The following is a 16380-nucleotide window of genomic DNA, read 5'->3' as shown; positions in this document are numbered from 1 at the left end:
TCAGTTTTTGAGCAGCCTTCACACTGCTTTCCACAGTGGTTGCACCAATTTGCAGTCCCACCAACAATGTAGGAGAGCTCCCTTTCCTCCACATCTTTGGCAACACTTGTTATTTCTTGTTTAGACCTCATTTTTTAAATCCATTCATCCATCAATGGACATTTACATTGTTTCCACCTTTTGGCTGTTGAGAGTACTGCTGCCATGGACGTGGGTGTATAAAGACATGTTTGAGTGCCTGATTCCAATGCCTTTGGATAAACATCCCAAAGCAGGCTTGCTGGATCATATGTTCATTTTTTTAAGGAACAATCCTACTGTTTTCCACACCAGATGCAGCATTTTATATTTCCACAAGGAATACTTGATGGTTCCAATTTCTCAGCATCCTCATCAACACTTGTTATTTTCTGTTTTGTTTTGTTTTTATAATAGCCATCCCGGTGGGTGTGAATCCACCCCTCCATTTTCAAGTACCATCTTTTCTTGAAGACTCACATCTCCCCGAAGCACTCAAAGAATCTGCATTGCTTGAGCATTAGTTTTACTGCTCAGTGTGGCAGCCAAGGGCTTGTCATGAAGGCCCAACTCTTTGAGAGCAGTGCATTACATGAGGTTTATTTTCTCAGCTAGACTACAAATACCTTAAAGTGTGCATGATTTTTTCTGATTGTTTAACTTTCCCTCGAGAGCTTATCCAGCAAACACTGACTGACTGGATTGTTTTTCTTTTACAGAAGGCACATGCATCAATTCCAGAACAGAACGCCTTGCTGCAGATGCAAGGCCCTTCCAAGGGGCACACACACACAACGGAATATTACTCAACCATGCAAAAAAATAAAATCTTGCTATTTACTACAACATGGATGGACCTAGAGGTTGTGGTGCTAAATGAAATAAGTCAGGCAGAGAAGGACAAATACTGTATGATTTCTCTTACGTGTGGAATCTAAAACAAAAACCAAATACACGAAACAAACTCACAGAGAATGAATTGGTAGTAGTCGGGAGCCAAACGGCTCAGGTGAAGGGGAAAAAGAGTTATAAAATAAGTAAGTTACAGGGATGAATAGTGCAGCATAGGGAATATAGTAGATAATATTGTAACAACTTTGAAGGTGACAGTTGGTACCCACACTTATCATGGTGAGCGTTTTGTGATGTATGTAATTGTTGAGTCACATGTTGTACATCTGATACAATACAATATTGTATACCAACAATACTTCAATTTTTAAGAAAAGAGCCTTCAGGACTCTCATTCTGCCAATGCCTTGGGCTGGGTTCCCAAGTGAACAGAGGTTCCAGCCATGGACAGATATCATAAGACAGAAATAAATGTGTTTTTATGAACCACTTGTGTCTATTAATCCTACCTCAGTGAGGATGCAGGTTTCTGTTACTGTGCACAATCCTGGAAGACTGTGCACTAACTGAGCTATTTACGGACACCCCGGGACAAACATGGAATCTGCCGAGCAGCCAGGGCTGTTCTCGCAACTCTGGCCCATCGTGGTTCCCCAAGGCCACTGCTCAGGCTTCGTGAGGCAAACAGCTCCAACTCACCAGAGCCTCTCCAGCCTGCAGAGCAGATGCCTCAGCCCCACACACAGCTGCTTGACTCCGACGTCTCCCAGGGCATTGTGGTTCAGGTCCAGCTCCACCAGCTTCTGGTTGCTGCTCAGGACCGAGGAGATGCTGGAGCAGCAATGGTGAGAGAGACAACAGCGCCCCAGCCTTCACGCCAAGCGAGAAGAGGGAAGCGTCAGAACGCAGGCTGCTCCTCTGGTGCCGCCCTCCCGCGTGCACTCGCGTGGGTACCACGCAGGGGCCCCTGAGTGCTCATGTGACAATCACAAAGTTCCTGTAGACTGTCTCCTTATCAGAACTCCTGAACACAACCCAAGACATGTTGGGAAGCTAGGTTGTGGGCTTACTAGCTGAGCCTGCTAGCACTGGTCAGGGAGCCCCTCCTGGGAGGGGCAGTCAGTTCTCCAAGCATAAGTGATGTGGCCTGTGTCATGGATGACAAGTATCAAGGGTGGTGAACTAGTGGGTTCCACCTGCTTAATCTGCTCACCACATGTTGTGGCTCTAGGATCACACCTGACTACTTCTCATTGCCAACCTTGTCTCAGCTGCTCAGTTTCATGACTTAATCCCAGCCCTTCATGATTTCTGATTTGCTTTACCACCATGCGCGCGCGCACACACACACACACGCACACACACCGTTACCACCACCACCACTGTCAGCAACTATAATCTGTCCCCGTCATGGGAGCAAGAACAACACCACATCCCCTTCCAGGTTGGCTGGTCCTGTGCCCTACAGCGTGTTGGACTGCTTTCCTTTCTGCCCCATCTTCACACCAACTAGAAACTAGTGGAAAACCAAATCTCTACTTATCTGCAAAGCATCTCCGTGCCACCCTCTCTGTCTGCATCCCACCCTCTGGAATCAACCAGGGGCACCCACAGGTGTGCCAGACAGAGTGTGGGGAATGAAGGTAGAGAGGCAGGTTAACTTCCAAAGTCAGCCACAGCCCTGAGGGCAAGGAGAGGATTTGTCATTTATCAAGAGGGCAAAGAGAAAGCGTTTGAGCAGGTGAATGGCATGGTCAAAGCAAAATTTTCTAAATAACCCTCTGGCTTCTGAATGGAGGGTGGATTGGGAGGTGGCAAAGGTGGATTCAAGGAGACCAAACAGCCAACACTGGTCTCACGGGTATATTTGAGCATTAATATGTGCTGAGACACATGTCCACCTGTGGTGGCCACGATGGCAAGACCAGCGAGAATCTTGTGCCCAGGCCTGTGATCCCAGGGATGGACCTGGGCTGGTGGAAAGAGGATGAGGAAAAGCAGACAATGGCTTGAATAGGAAGTAAAGTTGATAAGATTGGTGGGGGGGCTGGGCAATGAGCAAGAGGGGGCACGGAAGCATCCCGGAGTGCTGGGCTTCAGGGCTGTCTGTGCAGCTCCGCAAAACTGCAGATGTGTGCCACAGAGGGCCGGAGGGGCGGCGCTGACCACTGCGTGCCCCGCCCGGACATGTGAGTCTGACTCACAGTGTGGGCTCAGAACAAGCCCCCTGTCATGAAGCTACAGGAGGGCTCCTGGGTCAGGTCAGCCTGCACCACACACCCTGATGAGTCTGGCCCAGGCGGTCACTGCACACAGTGAAACTCTCTGTTCCCATCTTTAAGCCAGGCCGACGAGGATGTGGGAGGTGAGGAAGGCCATGCCCTTGTGTCCTGTCCCAACAAATGATTCATTTTCAGTTCCCCTTCATTCTTCCCTCTCTGAAACTTGCCAAACAACTGGCCTCCAATCCATTTTGCCTTCTCACTTTGGGCTGAATCATACCTGCTGACCAAAAATTCACAGGTTGAGGTCTTAACCCCCAAGACCTCCAAGTGAGACTACATTTGGAGATGGGGCCTTTCCCAAGGCAATTAAGTTAAAATTAAGTCACCGAGGCAAGCCCTAATCCAGGATCCTGGTGTCCTTGTGAGAAGCGGAGATGACACACACACAGGGAGACTGTGTGAAGATACAGGGAGAAGATGGCATCTACAAGCCACAGGGAGAAGCTTGGGAGAAGCCAGCCCTGCCCACACCTTGGTCTCAGATGTCCAGCCTCGAGGGCTGGGAGAAAATGGACTTCTGTCCTTCAGGCTTCTCAGTCTGCATTTTAACAAGTATTTTGTTATAGCAGCCCTAGCAAACTAATAACCCACTGAAGGGACCCCAAGATGTCTCTCCGTCGCACACACGCAAGCAGGCTCTTACCATAGCCTCTGAATGTTGCAGCTAGGCTGCCGGAGTGTCTCACACAGCACCTTCATTCCTGGGTCCCCCACAGTATTGCCACTGAGGTTCAGCTCCGTGAGCTTCCAGTTAGTGCTCAGGACTGAGAAGAGGCGCCGGCAAAAGCTGGACGTGAGATAGCAGTTCGCCATTCTAGAAGGTGGAGGGAGGGAGCGGAGAGGCGAAAATCAGTCCCTAAGAGTGACAAGCCCGAGCTAGGGCCACCAGCTCAGAGGCCACCCAGAGATTATGGAGCGACTCCCAGAACCAGACTGTTGGCCGTGGAATGAAAAAGGCAGGGAGGCTAGGTAAGAGGGTTCTGCACACCTTAGACGAGGAGACGTGAGCCCATGGCTGTGGCGCCACATGTGCCCTCATCCCCCACCTTGGTCAGCCAGCCTGCCCACGGGCCTGGACCCTCTGCTGAGTGACCCAGAAGCCAGTTCTCACTGCCAGAGGCCCCACAATAGCATCACTTGCTCTTGACAACCCTGAGGCCAGGCCACACCCTAGGGGTGAGGTCGGGATCTCTGAGGCCCAGGCTTGTCAGCATTTCTAAGACTTCAGGTGGCCCAGTGTGTAGCTCACGCTAAGGTGCACATCTGACTCTGTGGGCCAAGGATGGGCTGGGACTCGGCCGGCAGCTGGGGCTCAGCTTGTCGGACATATGCTGCCGGCTTCCTGCTCAGAGGATGGTGTGGGCTAGACGGCATTGGGCTTCTCAGAGAAGCTGCCTTCCGAGTCTCTGGTGGCCTCCCAGCAGCCATGTGATCAAGGCGGGGTCTCCCGTCTGCTCAGTTTAGCTCTCAGAGCCCTAACGAGCAAGTCTGCCAGCCTCCACCTCTCCCTCTTTCTTGCCCTCTCTCCTGGCTTCTTTCCCATTTGGACCTAGTTGCCATTGCCTAAACACACTTGCTTTCCCGCTGCCTTCTGCTTGGCCCCACTGTCCCCCAAAGGGCTCTCTCATGCCGGTCCTTCAAGGTCAGGGGCTGCCCTGTGTCTCAGGTGTGCTCTGCAGGGGCTCCTGCCACAGCCCTCCCTCAGCTGTCCGCCCTTGATCCCTGACTGTCCCCACAGCCAGACACTGAGCCGCTGTGAGCAGGACTGGGTCTCAGCCACCACTGAAGCCTCAGCAGGTGGTTCCCAATGAGGGTGCCATGAAGGGCAAAGTGGGCCCGGCAATGAAGCTGAGGCAGAGAAAGGAAACTGAAACTCCTGCTGCCAGGAGAAGGCCAGCCCTCTCTCCTGAGTCCTGTCTCAGGCCAAATGTCTCCTCTGGAGGTTAAATCCAAGCAGTCACAGAGGGTCCCCTTCCACGACTACTGTAGCTGCGGCAGGTCCTGCTGCACAGGGACTTCTGAAGTCATGGTAACTGCCACTCAGCTGTACAGATGGGCAAGTGGCTCTCAAGCGCCTAGCCCATTGGTGAACACCTGCCAAAGGTGCTGTTGGTGATGGCCTGGGTGTGGTGTGGGGCCGGGACAGCGCTGTCCTCCCCAGCCTGGCTTCCCTCTGCGTTCCTGGACAGTCACTGGGGCTGTTTTGCCCACTGGTATTTACTGCCTTGTGCACAGAGGCCCAAGGAGATTACAAGCAATCTGAGTTCACAGCATTCTCCATTCAATTATCCACCCTGAAATATCGGGCTGAATGAACATTCACCTGACATGGGCTTGCTGTTCTCACTGGCTTTTCCTCACCCCACATGTCCACCTACCCTTCCTGCACTAGCCAATCCCTGCCAGTGAAGGGGTCCATCAGAAGTGGGTGCAGCTCTGCCATGTAGTTGTGGGAACTGCATTTGGAGGACAGCCGAGAAGAAAGGAGACACAGCAAGTGCCAAGAGAAAGCTGGCTGGCTGGCAAGCAGTGGGCACCTGCTGCCTGAAGCCGAGTTTCCTTACCGATAGGAATAGGCAGCATGAGGGTCTGGAAGGACACAATGGTCCACGTCAGAGCCCTGAACCTCCTCATCTTCCTCCTCCTCCTTGGGCGCGTTATGGAGCAACCTGAGGGACAGGGACGCCATGCTGTGGCAATTCTCGATGCAGAAGGAAGAAACCACACGGTCCATTCTGGTGGAGAGGTTGATCTCGATTTTGGGGAAATGGCTCATTGCTCTCTGCACAAAGTCCTCCTCCTGCATTTCGTACAAGCAGTAGAACAGTTCCAGCTGGCTGGGCTCCGTCTGCAGCCTCTGAGCCTTCGCTTTCACCTGGATCCACTTCAGCAGCTCCAGCCGAATCTGCTGAGAGATCTTGCAACTCAATTTTTTCTCCAAGTAGGAGGATCTCTCCTGGTTTACAAGGCCGAAGAGGAAACGCACAACAAAAATCAGGTAGCCTGTTTCAAATTTTCCATAGTTCTCAAGAAGGACCGTCACATCTCGGTTGGGAAGCTTTGGACAAGTCCATGATGTGTTCCTTGTGCCCACCTGTTCCTCCTCTTCCAGCAGGTAGTACATGGCAGCAAAGAACTCCTGGAAGGTCATGTGGATGAAGCTGTAGAATTTCTCACAGTCCACTTCCTTTTGGAAGAGGTTCATCCTCAGGAAAGCGGACACATCTGCCTTCTGCAGGCCGTGATTCCTGAGGTCACACTCATCAAACAGGATTTTCTGGTTCCAGATGCCATCTGCAGCCAGCGAGCAGAGACCCCGCAAGTTGGCAGAGACTTGGCCCTTCTGTGCTCCCCTCTGGGAGTGCAGCAAACTATAGAGGAAGAAGACGTACACCGCGGTGGTGGTCTTGGATGTCTGGGCAAGACTCTTACCACTGTCCATCTGCTGCTTGAGCCCGGTGCACACAATCCAGCAGACCAGAGGAATAAAGCACATGGTGAAGAGGACCTCATTCTCCTGAATCAGCCTGAAGGCTTCCCTGGCCTGCTGCTCATCAGAAAAATACTTAAAGAAGTACTCCCTCCTCTTGGCCTCTGAGAAACCCAGGATCTCCACATGACGGGGATGCTCCAGTAGGTGCTGCAGCTTCTCCAGGGCCACCGGTCTCGTGGTGATGAGCAGGGAGGCCTCGGGAAGGAGCCTCTTCCGGATGAGGCTGCTCAGCAGAATGTCTCCCCTCTCCACCTTCTGCCAGTTGGTGCAGAGCATCTCTGTGTGCTCGTCGAAGGCTCCTTGCAGCTCATCGAAGCCATCCATGAGAAAGAGGATCCTGTTAGGCTTGCTCACGATCTTGGCTATGGGTGGGTTTGGGCCCGGGCAGCAGCTGACAATCAGGTCCCCCAGGCTCCTCCGTGTCCCCAGGCTCACCTCGCGGCAGTGGATGTAGAACAAATAGTCAAACTTGTCCTGGTAAAGTTTCTCTGACGCCCAGTCCAACATGATCTTCCTGGCCAGCATTGTCTTCCCGATGCCCGCCGCTCCCTGGAATACCACCGTGTGCACGGGCTCGGCATGCTCGTCAGTGGGCTCGAACAGGAGCTCCATGCTCAGGGAGCTCATGGGGCAGTCCCACGTCTTGGCCGAGGTCCTGCCGATGGCCAGGAGCTCGTGCTCTCTCTCCTTCTGGCTCCGGTGCTCCTTGACCAGGCGCAACCTTGTGTAGCGTTTGTTGAGGTTCACACTCTCACCCAGACGGGCGTTCCTGTCTTTCATACTCTGGAATCGGCTCCGCACATATTTTCTGTACTTCTTACAATAATCTGTGGCAAACACAGAGAGTTAGGCTATGGGGGAAGCCGGAGCATGGAGGAGCTATCACCAGGGGCCTGTGATCCACTGGAACTAAGAAACAGAGGTGCAATTTCTCAGAAAATCTAGATGTCAATATCTACCCACATACAGCAGAGAAGAACAAGTGCCATGTTTTGGCTGCCCCCGGCTGGAAAGCCCTTTATGCAGTCTTACTCCTTAAGGCAGTCTGCAGTCCATGCCCTCAAAACCAGAAGCGGTCACCTCCCTGACTTCTGGGACTGCCAGAAGCCGTATGAACACGGGCCTCTTTCTTCAGCTCTGGTGGATTTTCTGACAGGCCTGTGCCCCTCAAGGGGCAGGAGCGGGTAGGGTGACCATGCGCCCTAGCTTCTCAGTGCCTCCCAAACTGGGTCTACAAACCCAGCGGGAGGCAACCACCCCCACTGCTTACCTTTCTTTTTCTTACAACCAGGGATTCTGGAAAGATACCCCAACAAACCCATCCCTTCCTCTTCAAGGCTTTCTTCCTGACATATGACTGGCTGATTATCTGAAAATAAAAGGAAAAGAAATACAAGGTATTAAAAACCAGGACTCCTGTCTGACATGATGTCTTTGGGAGCCAACAGACAACACCTGGCCTGCTCAGCAGCACCTGCCCGGACATCTCCTAACAGAAGCACATCTCAGGGCTGTGCAGCAGGCGTGCAGTCAAGCATCCAGCTGCAGGCATTCCTGAGCATCCCAAAGTGAGGGATGCCACCCACCCACCTAGCACTGTGTCCCCGAGGTACCCAGTCTTAAAATCAGCCAGCAAACATGTGAGGCTGGCAGGCTTCCTTTGTCTTCACTTGTTCTGGGCAGACTTGCCACACTACCTGGAGCTCTGGTTCTGAGGCCGTCCCTACTCTCTCCAAGATCTCAGAGATGGCCGCCGATCAGTGGGACCATCCTTTCCTGACCCTACTGCCTGGGGTCTGCCTCACCCCCATTCTGGTTCTTCAGAGTGAGAATCACCAATCTGGTTTATGTCTGACTCGGTGGTTCAGAATGCTGAGTGGCCGGCAATTCACCCAGGAAGCTCTCAGAAGAATGCCTCCAGGACTCCACCCAGCGGTTATTCACCCATGTATGTGAGGTGGAATCCAGGCACCACTATATTTTAAAAGTTCCAACGTGGATCTACAGTTGAGAATCACAGATAAGAACAGTTAGTAAATAACATATCCCAAAGAGGCATTTCATGGGGGAAATTCAGGCGCATTAGAGCAAGAACGAAGCACCAGGAGAAGCACGGCAGGCATAACTTCAGGTGGGCAGGTACCGAGGAGCTATATGAGTATTTCTGGCAGACACCTGCTTGTCCAGAATGCAAGTGCTATTGGTGACCTGATCAGAAAGCAAGACCCAAACTTTAACTCAAACCAAAGCCACAACTCTTACCAAAAGCCTAAGCCCAACATCCCTCCAAGGAAACTCCTGCCCTCATTACAGTTGCAGATGCCAAGGCAACACAGTGGTGAAGGGCCAGGCTCTAGCCAAAGACATGCCTGGCACTGAGTACTGGCCTTGGCTCTGACCAGAGCAGGGCCCCAGCCAGCCAGCACCCTTCCCGGCCCACTTGATGCTGCTAGGCAGACACCAGAATTGTTTGTCATCTTGCAAAAATGAAACACTACACCCATGAAACAACTCCCTACTCCCCTACCCTGCAGCCCCTGGAAGCCACTGAGGAGCTGGTTTGGACCACTCTGGGCACCTCTTACAAATGCAGTCACACTACATTTGTCTTTCTCTGTCTGACTTTTTTCACTTAGTATCATGAAATTGAAAGTTCCCGGGACGTCGTGGTGTTCTGTTGAGGAAGGAGCAAAACCCACAAAAACTGCCCAGTGGGCCACTCCCCAACTGTGATCACTGTACTTTAATTTGGTTAACAAGTATGTAAGTACTAACACAATTATAATTGTTATATGTGATTTGTTTATAACACCCTGCTGCTGTTCACCTCTGCCTCATGCTCCCACATCATTTTTCTTTCCCTCACCATGCTTCTCCTGATGTGCTGACTCATTTTTTTATTGAAGTATAGTTGATACACAGTATTATATTGGCTTCATATATACAACATAGTGATTCAACAGGTAACCACATTCTTAAATCCTTATCCCAACTACTGCAGTTACTGTCAACATAGAAAGATGTTGCAGAAGCATTGGCTATGTTCTCCATGCTGCACTTCCATCCCTGTGACCAACTTATATTATGACTGAGGTTTTGTGCCACTTTATCTCCCCACCCACCTCAACCCCTCCCCCACAGTCACCACTAGTCACTTCTCAGTGTCTATGAGTCTACTGCTGTTTTGTTCATTTTGTTTTATTTTGTTTTTAGATTCCATGAATAAGTGAAATCAAATGGTATTTGTCTTTCTCTACCTGGCTCATTTCACTGAGCATAATACCCTCTAGGTCCATCCATGTTGTTGCAAATGGTGGGATCACTTTCTTTTATAAGCTGGATATTATTCCATGTGTATATATACCACATCTTCTTTATCCATTCATCTATTGATGGACACATAGGTTGTTTCCTTATCTTGGCTATTGTGAATAATGTGTCAATAAACATAGGGGTGAATATAGCTTTTCTAATCAGGGATTTTGTTTTCTTCAGGTCAATTCCTAGGAAAAGAGTTACTGGGTTGTATTGTATTTCTCTTTTTAGTTTTCTGAGCAGCTTCCATACTGCTTTCTACAGTGGCTGCACCAATTTACTTGTGACTCATTCCTATTCCTCCTTTCCACTGGCTCAACATCACTGTCCCATGATTTCCCAGACTCCTCTGAGCCCTTCTGTGTGCTCTTCCCTTACTCAGAAGACCAAGACAGAAGGAAGAACCTCACCCCCAATTTTCTCACAGGGATGGTGAGAATTCCTTTTACTATTCCAATGTCCAATGTGATGGCCACAGGAAAGGCTCTCCCACAAATTAAAGCTGTGGAAGATGAGGGATTGCCCCCTGAGTCGTGGTGAGCAGAGATCCAGGCTGTTGCCAGGCAGGCAGACATGATGGGCTCCCGCCAGATGGCGTCCTGGAGAAGTTCCTGCCACAGAGTAACTGGGAAAAGTGGCACTTGTCAGGGAGTCCCTAGGGGAAGCTGAGCCCTGACTTGGGTGTTTAAAGAAGGTAAGAAAGAACAAAGGGTTTTCTCCCAAATTCCTACAGAGCTATCTTGAAAGGAAGAAAGAACATGAAGCTGAGATAATAAAACAATTAATGAGAACACAAGCATCCTCACTGTGACGCATCATGGGCACCATCGACAGACTGAAAAGGAAACCCAGGGAAGGGAGGAAATATTTGAACATCTTTACATCTGATGAGGGGCTAATGCTCAGGATATGTCAAGAAATCCCACAAGTCAACAACAAACACACAAATTCTCAATTAAAACATGGGAAAAGGACTTGAAGAGACATTTCTACCAAGATAAGCAAATTATCAAAAAGCACATGAAAAGATACTCAATACCACTAGTCAATAGAGAAATGCAAATCAAAGCCACAATGGGATACCATCTCATACTCATTAGGATGGCTACTATTAAAAAAATAATAATAAAGTAAGTGTTGGCAAGGATGTGGAGAAATTAAGACCGTTGCACACTCTTGGCAGGAATGTAAAATGGTGCAGGTGCTATGGAAAACATTATGGCACTCCCTCAAAAAGTTAAACTTAGAATGACCATGTAATTCTACTTTTGGGCATATACCCAAAAGAATCCAAAGTAGGTTCTCAAGGAAATTTGTACACCCATTATTCACAATAACCAAATTTAGGAGCAATCTGAATGTCCACTGATGGATGAATGGATAAACAAAATGTGGTATATGCATTCCATGGAAAATTATCCCACCTTAGAAAGGAATGAAGTCCTCTCATATGTGACAACATGGATGAAACTTGAGGATGTATACTAACTGAAATGAGCCAGACACAAAAAGACAAATACCTTATGATTGCATTTACAAGAGATGCCTAAAATAGTCAAATTCACAGAGACAGAAAGTGCCGGTTGCCAGGGGCTGAGGGGAGAGGGAATGGGAAGTTGTGTAATGGGTATAGAGTTTTTCAAGCTAAAAAAGAGTTCTGGAGTTGATTGCCCAATAACACGAATGTTCTTAACACTACTGAACAGCAGTCTTACAATTAGTATGTGTATTTCATCGAAACTTAAAAAAAAATACCCACCCCACTCTGGCTCCTCCTGCTTAGCTTTCTCGTAAAGGTCTCTCCTGTTGATTGCAGCAAATATCCACACCGCCATGGCCCATGCCTGCTCCTCCCCATTGAAGTCGATCATCAGAGTGGCTAGGTCCACGTGGTCTGCTTTCTCGGTCTGGCCCCGAGGGACGGAGATGCAGCCCTTCTGGCGAGGGTAGTCTTCCAAGTGCATCTTGAACTTCTTCAGGTCGATGTCCTCCAGGTCCTCCAGGTAGCGAGCCAGCTTGCAGCGGACACTTTCCATGCTCCTGAGAAGCCCTGCTCAGGGCCCCTGGGCATAGGTCCACACTGGGAGGTCAGGCAGTGGAAACAGCCTGTGGGTAAGGAGAGTCTTTAAAGTCTGCCCTCAGAGAAAGCCCAGGGGTCAGAAACCCAGGAGACAGAGCAGAAATAAATATAACCAGACAGTAACAAGCTGCCATCTTTAGTTTGGGAAAGTGAGTCAAATACTTACCAAGTTTTCCTGTTGGCTCGACCCAGGAGTGTATCCCGAGCCATGGAAGAAGGGTGTCCCTGTGCAGAGAAACAACAATGAACCCCACAAACATGACGCATTAACAGCATAACAATGCCCTATCCTCCCCCAACCGCCAGAGCGAGGGCGCCGGGACGTATCACCCGGAGGACTCTGGTTCCCCTGGTGACCTTGGACAAACTTTTGACTCTGTCTCAACTTCAGTTTCCTCATCTGTAACATGACAGAGTGGAACAGATGATTTTTAAGTTCCTGCCAACGGCAGAGATCAGTTCCTTGTTTCTGTTTGACCCGGAGTAAGACGGCTAGGGAGCTGCAGGAGGCCAGGAACCTAGAAAGCCTTGGTAATCGCTGAGCGGCTCGTGGCGGGGGAGAGCGGAGAGGGGATGGTCTTCCACAGCTCTTCCGCTCAACCGCTGATGGACATGCACAAATCAGATGGAGATTGGTGTGCGTCGGGGAAACGATACACACCCATACCTTAGTGTCTCCTTGCAAAATCCACAGTTTCCATAATCACTTTTAGAATCCACGTTTACCAAGAGCTTCTCAAGTGCTTGGTGCTAGACCAGTGCTCTTTCCCACCCAACCTGCACAAAACCCAAACAGCCTACATGTCCCACCCGTGGGTCTTCCAGGGGCTCAGTGATGTGCTCATGTCTTCATGCCAGCAAGATTCAAAGTCAGGATTTAGATGAGGGTCACAGATTTCTGAGCTTATGCCCCCACAACACAGCACTTTTCGTAGCCTGAAATGTATGAGACCATTCCACTCCATTCCTCCACCGCCTAACCAAGTATCTCGGTCAAACCAACAAAATGACCAAAGGTGTTAAGACAGACAGCTGAAAGGCAGGACGCCTTCCCAGCATTACCCCACACAGCCTTTCATTAGTGCATGGTTTTCCTAACTAGACTGCATTCCACAAGGACTGGACACTGGCTGCTCACATCTCCTAGACTCTGGACGGATGGGCGCACTGGATCCCTTCCTATTGCTGAATTGGAAAGAGCACACATCAGCCCGAAGTCATAAATGATGCTGATGGGAGGGCGCAGGCCTGTGGGGCCGCAGAACTCTCCAGACTGCACTCCATAATGACCACAGTTCCATATTCAAGGCACCTCCAACGTGCTCTCCTTCTTCCATCTCCATCCCTGCCTCTCTGCTCTGGGCTCCGTGTGCCCACAGTCCATCCCCTTATGCATTTGACAAGGAATGGGGAGGGTCTCCAGACAGAGCCAGCCCTGGAGACCCTCCCAGGTCTGCCCTCTCCATCACTCTCTCCATCCACACTGGGACTCCACCTCGGTTCTGTGCCCCCTGTCCCTGACCCTGGTGCACTCCACCTTGACCTTTTCCCACATTCCTGCTGTCCCCTGGCTTCTGAAAATTCTCATTTCCTCCCCAGGGAGGTCGCTGAAAGAGCCCCTGGGTGATGGGTGTAAGCTGTGGCCACTGACCCGTCCTCACCCCCATCCCTGACACACGTGTAAGTGCACACACAGAATCCAACGATACACATGAAAGAACATTCCAGAACTCAGAGTCTCTTTAGGAGAACAGCATCAGTGAGCACAGCAGTGAAAGGCTGGGAAAGTGGCATTGCCTTTGAGCCATCTGTTTATTGTCCAGAACATTGCAGAACTGCTACAACAGACTTGGAGGCTGGCAGAAGAAATCCCTGCTCCATAACCAAGACAAGCCTGGCCCTCTGCACTCCTCCCTGGCCCTCCCCGGGCCCTTCTGCTGCCCTGCTCCACAGAACTGGACTCACCCGGACTCCGGCCTCAGGAGCAGCCAGCAGGGAAACTTGAAGAATATATAGTGGTCACAGCCCAGCAGGGGCAGGAAGGATGTGGTGTCTGTGTGGAATGAGCACGCTTGCATCACCAGCAAAGGCAGAGACGAACAGTTACTCACATAACTGGATTTTCCAAACCCGAGGAATAGGGTTCTCAATGCTGAGACTGGTTGCAGCCAGAGATGTCTGGCCTGTCCTCAGGGGCCATGGAGGGGGGAAGTCGGGGAATTCAGTTCATGCTCAGTGGATGTTCTCTCGATGATCCTGGCAGCTGTGTTGGAGTCATGATGCAGAGAGGACAGGACGGAGGGCACTGAGGGGCTGCAAGTGCAGAATCAGGAGTGTACATCAGCACCAAGCCGCAGACGGCATGCTCCGTCGGCCATCACAGGGAGGCGGTCAGCAGGCTGTGACAGGCCTGTGGCATGTGTTGATTTTTTAAGCCACTTTATTGAGATAAGTAAATACCTGTGCATCTGTCACCACCAGCAAGGCCATACACACATTGATCACTTTCCAAAGTTTCCTCTTACCCTTTATATTATTATTGTTATTATTTGTGTGTGTGTTAAGAATATTTAATATAACAATGACCCTTTTAGCAGATATTAAGCACAGAGTACAGTGTCGTTGACTATAAGCACGTGCCATAGAGCACATCTGGGGGCCTCAGTCATTTTGCACAGTAGAAATTTTGTGCCATGAGTACCTTCTCTCTCTCCCTTTCACCAGCCCCTGGCATCTGCCGTTCCACTTTCTGTTTCTGTGAGGAGATTGTTTTACATTCTACATACGAGTGAGATCATACAGTATTTGTCTTTCTCTGTCTGGCTAATTTCACTTTGAATAATGCCCTCAAGGTCCATCTGTGGTGTTACAAATGACAGGATTGCCCTCTTCTCCTGGCTGTGCAATATTCCACTGTGTATATGCACCACATTGAATTCACCCATTCCTCCATTTATGGACTCATAGGCTGTCTCTCTATCTTGGCTATTGTGAATAAAGCTGAAGTGAGCATTGGGGGAGGGGGTGCAGATACCCCTTTGAGATCCTGATTTCAGTCCCTCTGGGTAGGCACCAGCTCTGCCCCCTGACTCAGTGACTTGGCTGGTAGACTGACACCTATGGGGCACTGAGCATTCAGCAGGCATGGGCACAAAGTGGAAAAGCACCTGGCTTTACCCAACAGCACCAAGGGAGACAGAAACACCCCACCTGCTTTCATGGCTTGTGCAGTGGCTGCAGGATACAGTCTGAGGGTAGCATGAGCTCAACAGAGGGTGGAGGGTGAGAGGCATGCAGCTCCCTGGGCCAGTGAGGGAAGCCTGAGGACCAGGCCCACGGCCAGCAGAGGGGCATTCTCCTACCTTTGGAATGGGAACCACGCGGAGCCAGCCACAAAGAGTTGGCTAAGCATTGAGCAAACGGGTACATTTGAGGTCTGTCAGATACTCTGTTCCAGAAAGTCTGTTACCAGTGGTTGGCTCCCATCAGCACCACTGCTTATGTGCAGAATGCCCTGAGATGAGAGGCTCTGCCCCCATGAAGTCGGCGCACATCTCAGGCTCTGCATGTGATTAGGGGGCAGAGTGCAAGCAGGCGCAGCAAGGGCTTCAGATGCTGAGCCTAGGGAGGACCTGGCTGGGACGGGGCGGCCCGAAAGGCTCTCCTTGCAAAGCCTTGCTTTCCTCAGTGGGGTGTTCTTTTCCCTGGAGCTTCATGCTCCCCTCTGCCAGCTGCTCATGCCTTTATTTCCACCGAACTTACCCTTAAAGTACCTGAAGCTCACTTCTGTAAAGCAGGGCAGACTGGAGCTCCAAACCCAGGGTACTGGGCTTCAAACCCAGATTTGCCACAAGTTCTTTCTAATTGGACAAGCTTCAGGAAACCAAAACAAAAGTCAGTTCACAATGACTGGTGTAAGCTCCACAGACAACTGCCTGCCAAGGGTGAGGGGAAGGACAGCGCTGGGCAGACGAGCGTCCCCCACCTACATGTGACCTGGACATGCCCTGGCCCTACAGATGGGAGCAGAGCAAGGAAATGCCATTGGGGATTTCTAAACCCGAAAACCCAGACACAAGACATGATATGTGGGCATGGGGCAAAGACCCAAAGCACTTAAAGTCAGGATTCTACTGGAATGCCCAAAGGATCTCTGGGTGCAAGTGCCTCTGAACCCTCCTCCAGCACCCCCTTCCCTGGGCCAACGTGCAGGGAACATGCTATGCTCAGAGCCCCTCTGGGCTTGCAGAAATGGCGGTTTCACTTCTGCATGTGCACTGAGAAGGCACAATGCCTTCTTGGCAGGGATTCTCTAGCTGCAAGGATTGCTGCCACTT

General features: G+C 50.6%; 1 protein-coding gene across 5 annotated transcripts in view; it reads right to left on the bottom strand.

The window, feature by feature from the left end:
- Positions 1-14066, bottom strand: part of NLRP3 (NLR family pyrin domain containing 3) — a 39482-nt gene extending 25416 nt beyond the window's left edge. Inside the window, exons 1-7 of one of the 5 annotated variants that reach the window (XM_036904181.2) lie at positions 14009-14066; positions 12210-12268; positions 11723-12069; positions 7919-8017; positions 5720-7475; positions 3799-3969; positions 1570-1740 (exon numbers count right to left, since the gene is read on the bottom strand). In XM_036904181.2, the coding sequence (XP_036760076.1) occupies positions 1570-1740; positions 3799-3969; positions 5720-7475; positions 7919-8017; positions 11723-11999 (2474 nt within the window). In that variant the 5' untranslated portion in view covers positions 12000-12069; positions 12210-12268; positions 14009-14066. Of the gene's footprint in view, positions 1-1569; positions 1741-3798; positions 3970-5719; positions 7476-7918; positions 8018-11722; positions 12070-12209; positions 12456-14008 lie in introns of those variants that run through there. The other 4 variants (XM_036904184.2, XM_036904180.2, XM_036904185.2 and 1 more) reach the window with 4 other exon arrangements.
- Positions 14067-16380: the final 2314 nt, after the last annotated feature.

The sequence above is a fragment of the Manis pentadactyla genome, chromosome 13 (assembly GCF_030020395.1).
Source record: "Manis pentadactyla isolate mManPen7 chromosome 13, mManPen7.hap1, whole genome shotgun sequence".
NCBI classification, from domain to species: Eukaryota; Metazoa; Chordata; class Mammalia; order Pholidota; family Manidae; genus Manis; species Manis pentadactyla.
The sequence above is the reverse complement of the archived record's forward strand: the minus strand, read 5'-3'. Positions and strand labels throughout refer to the sequence as shown.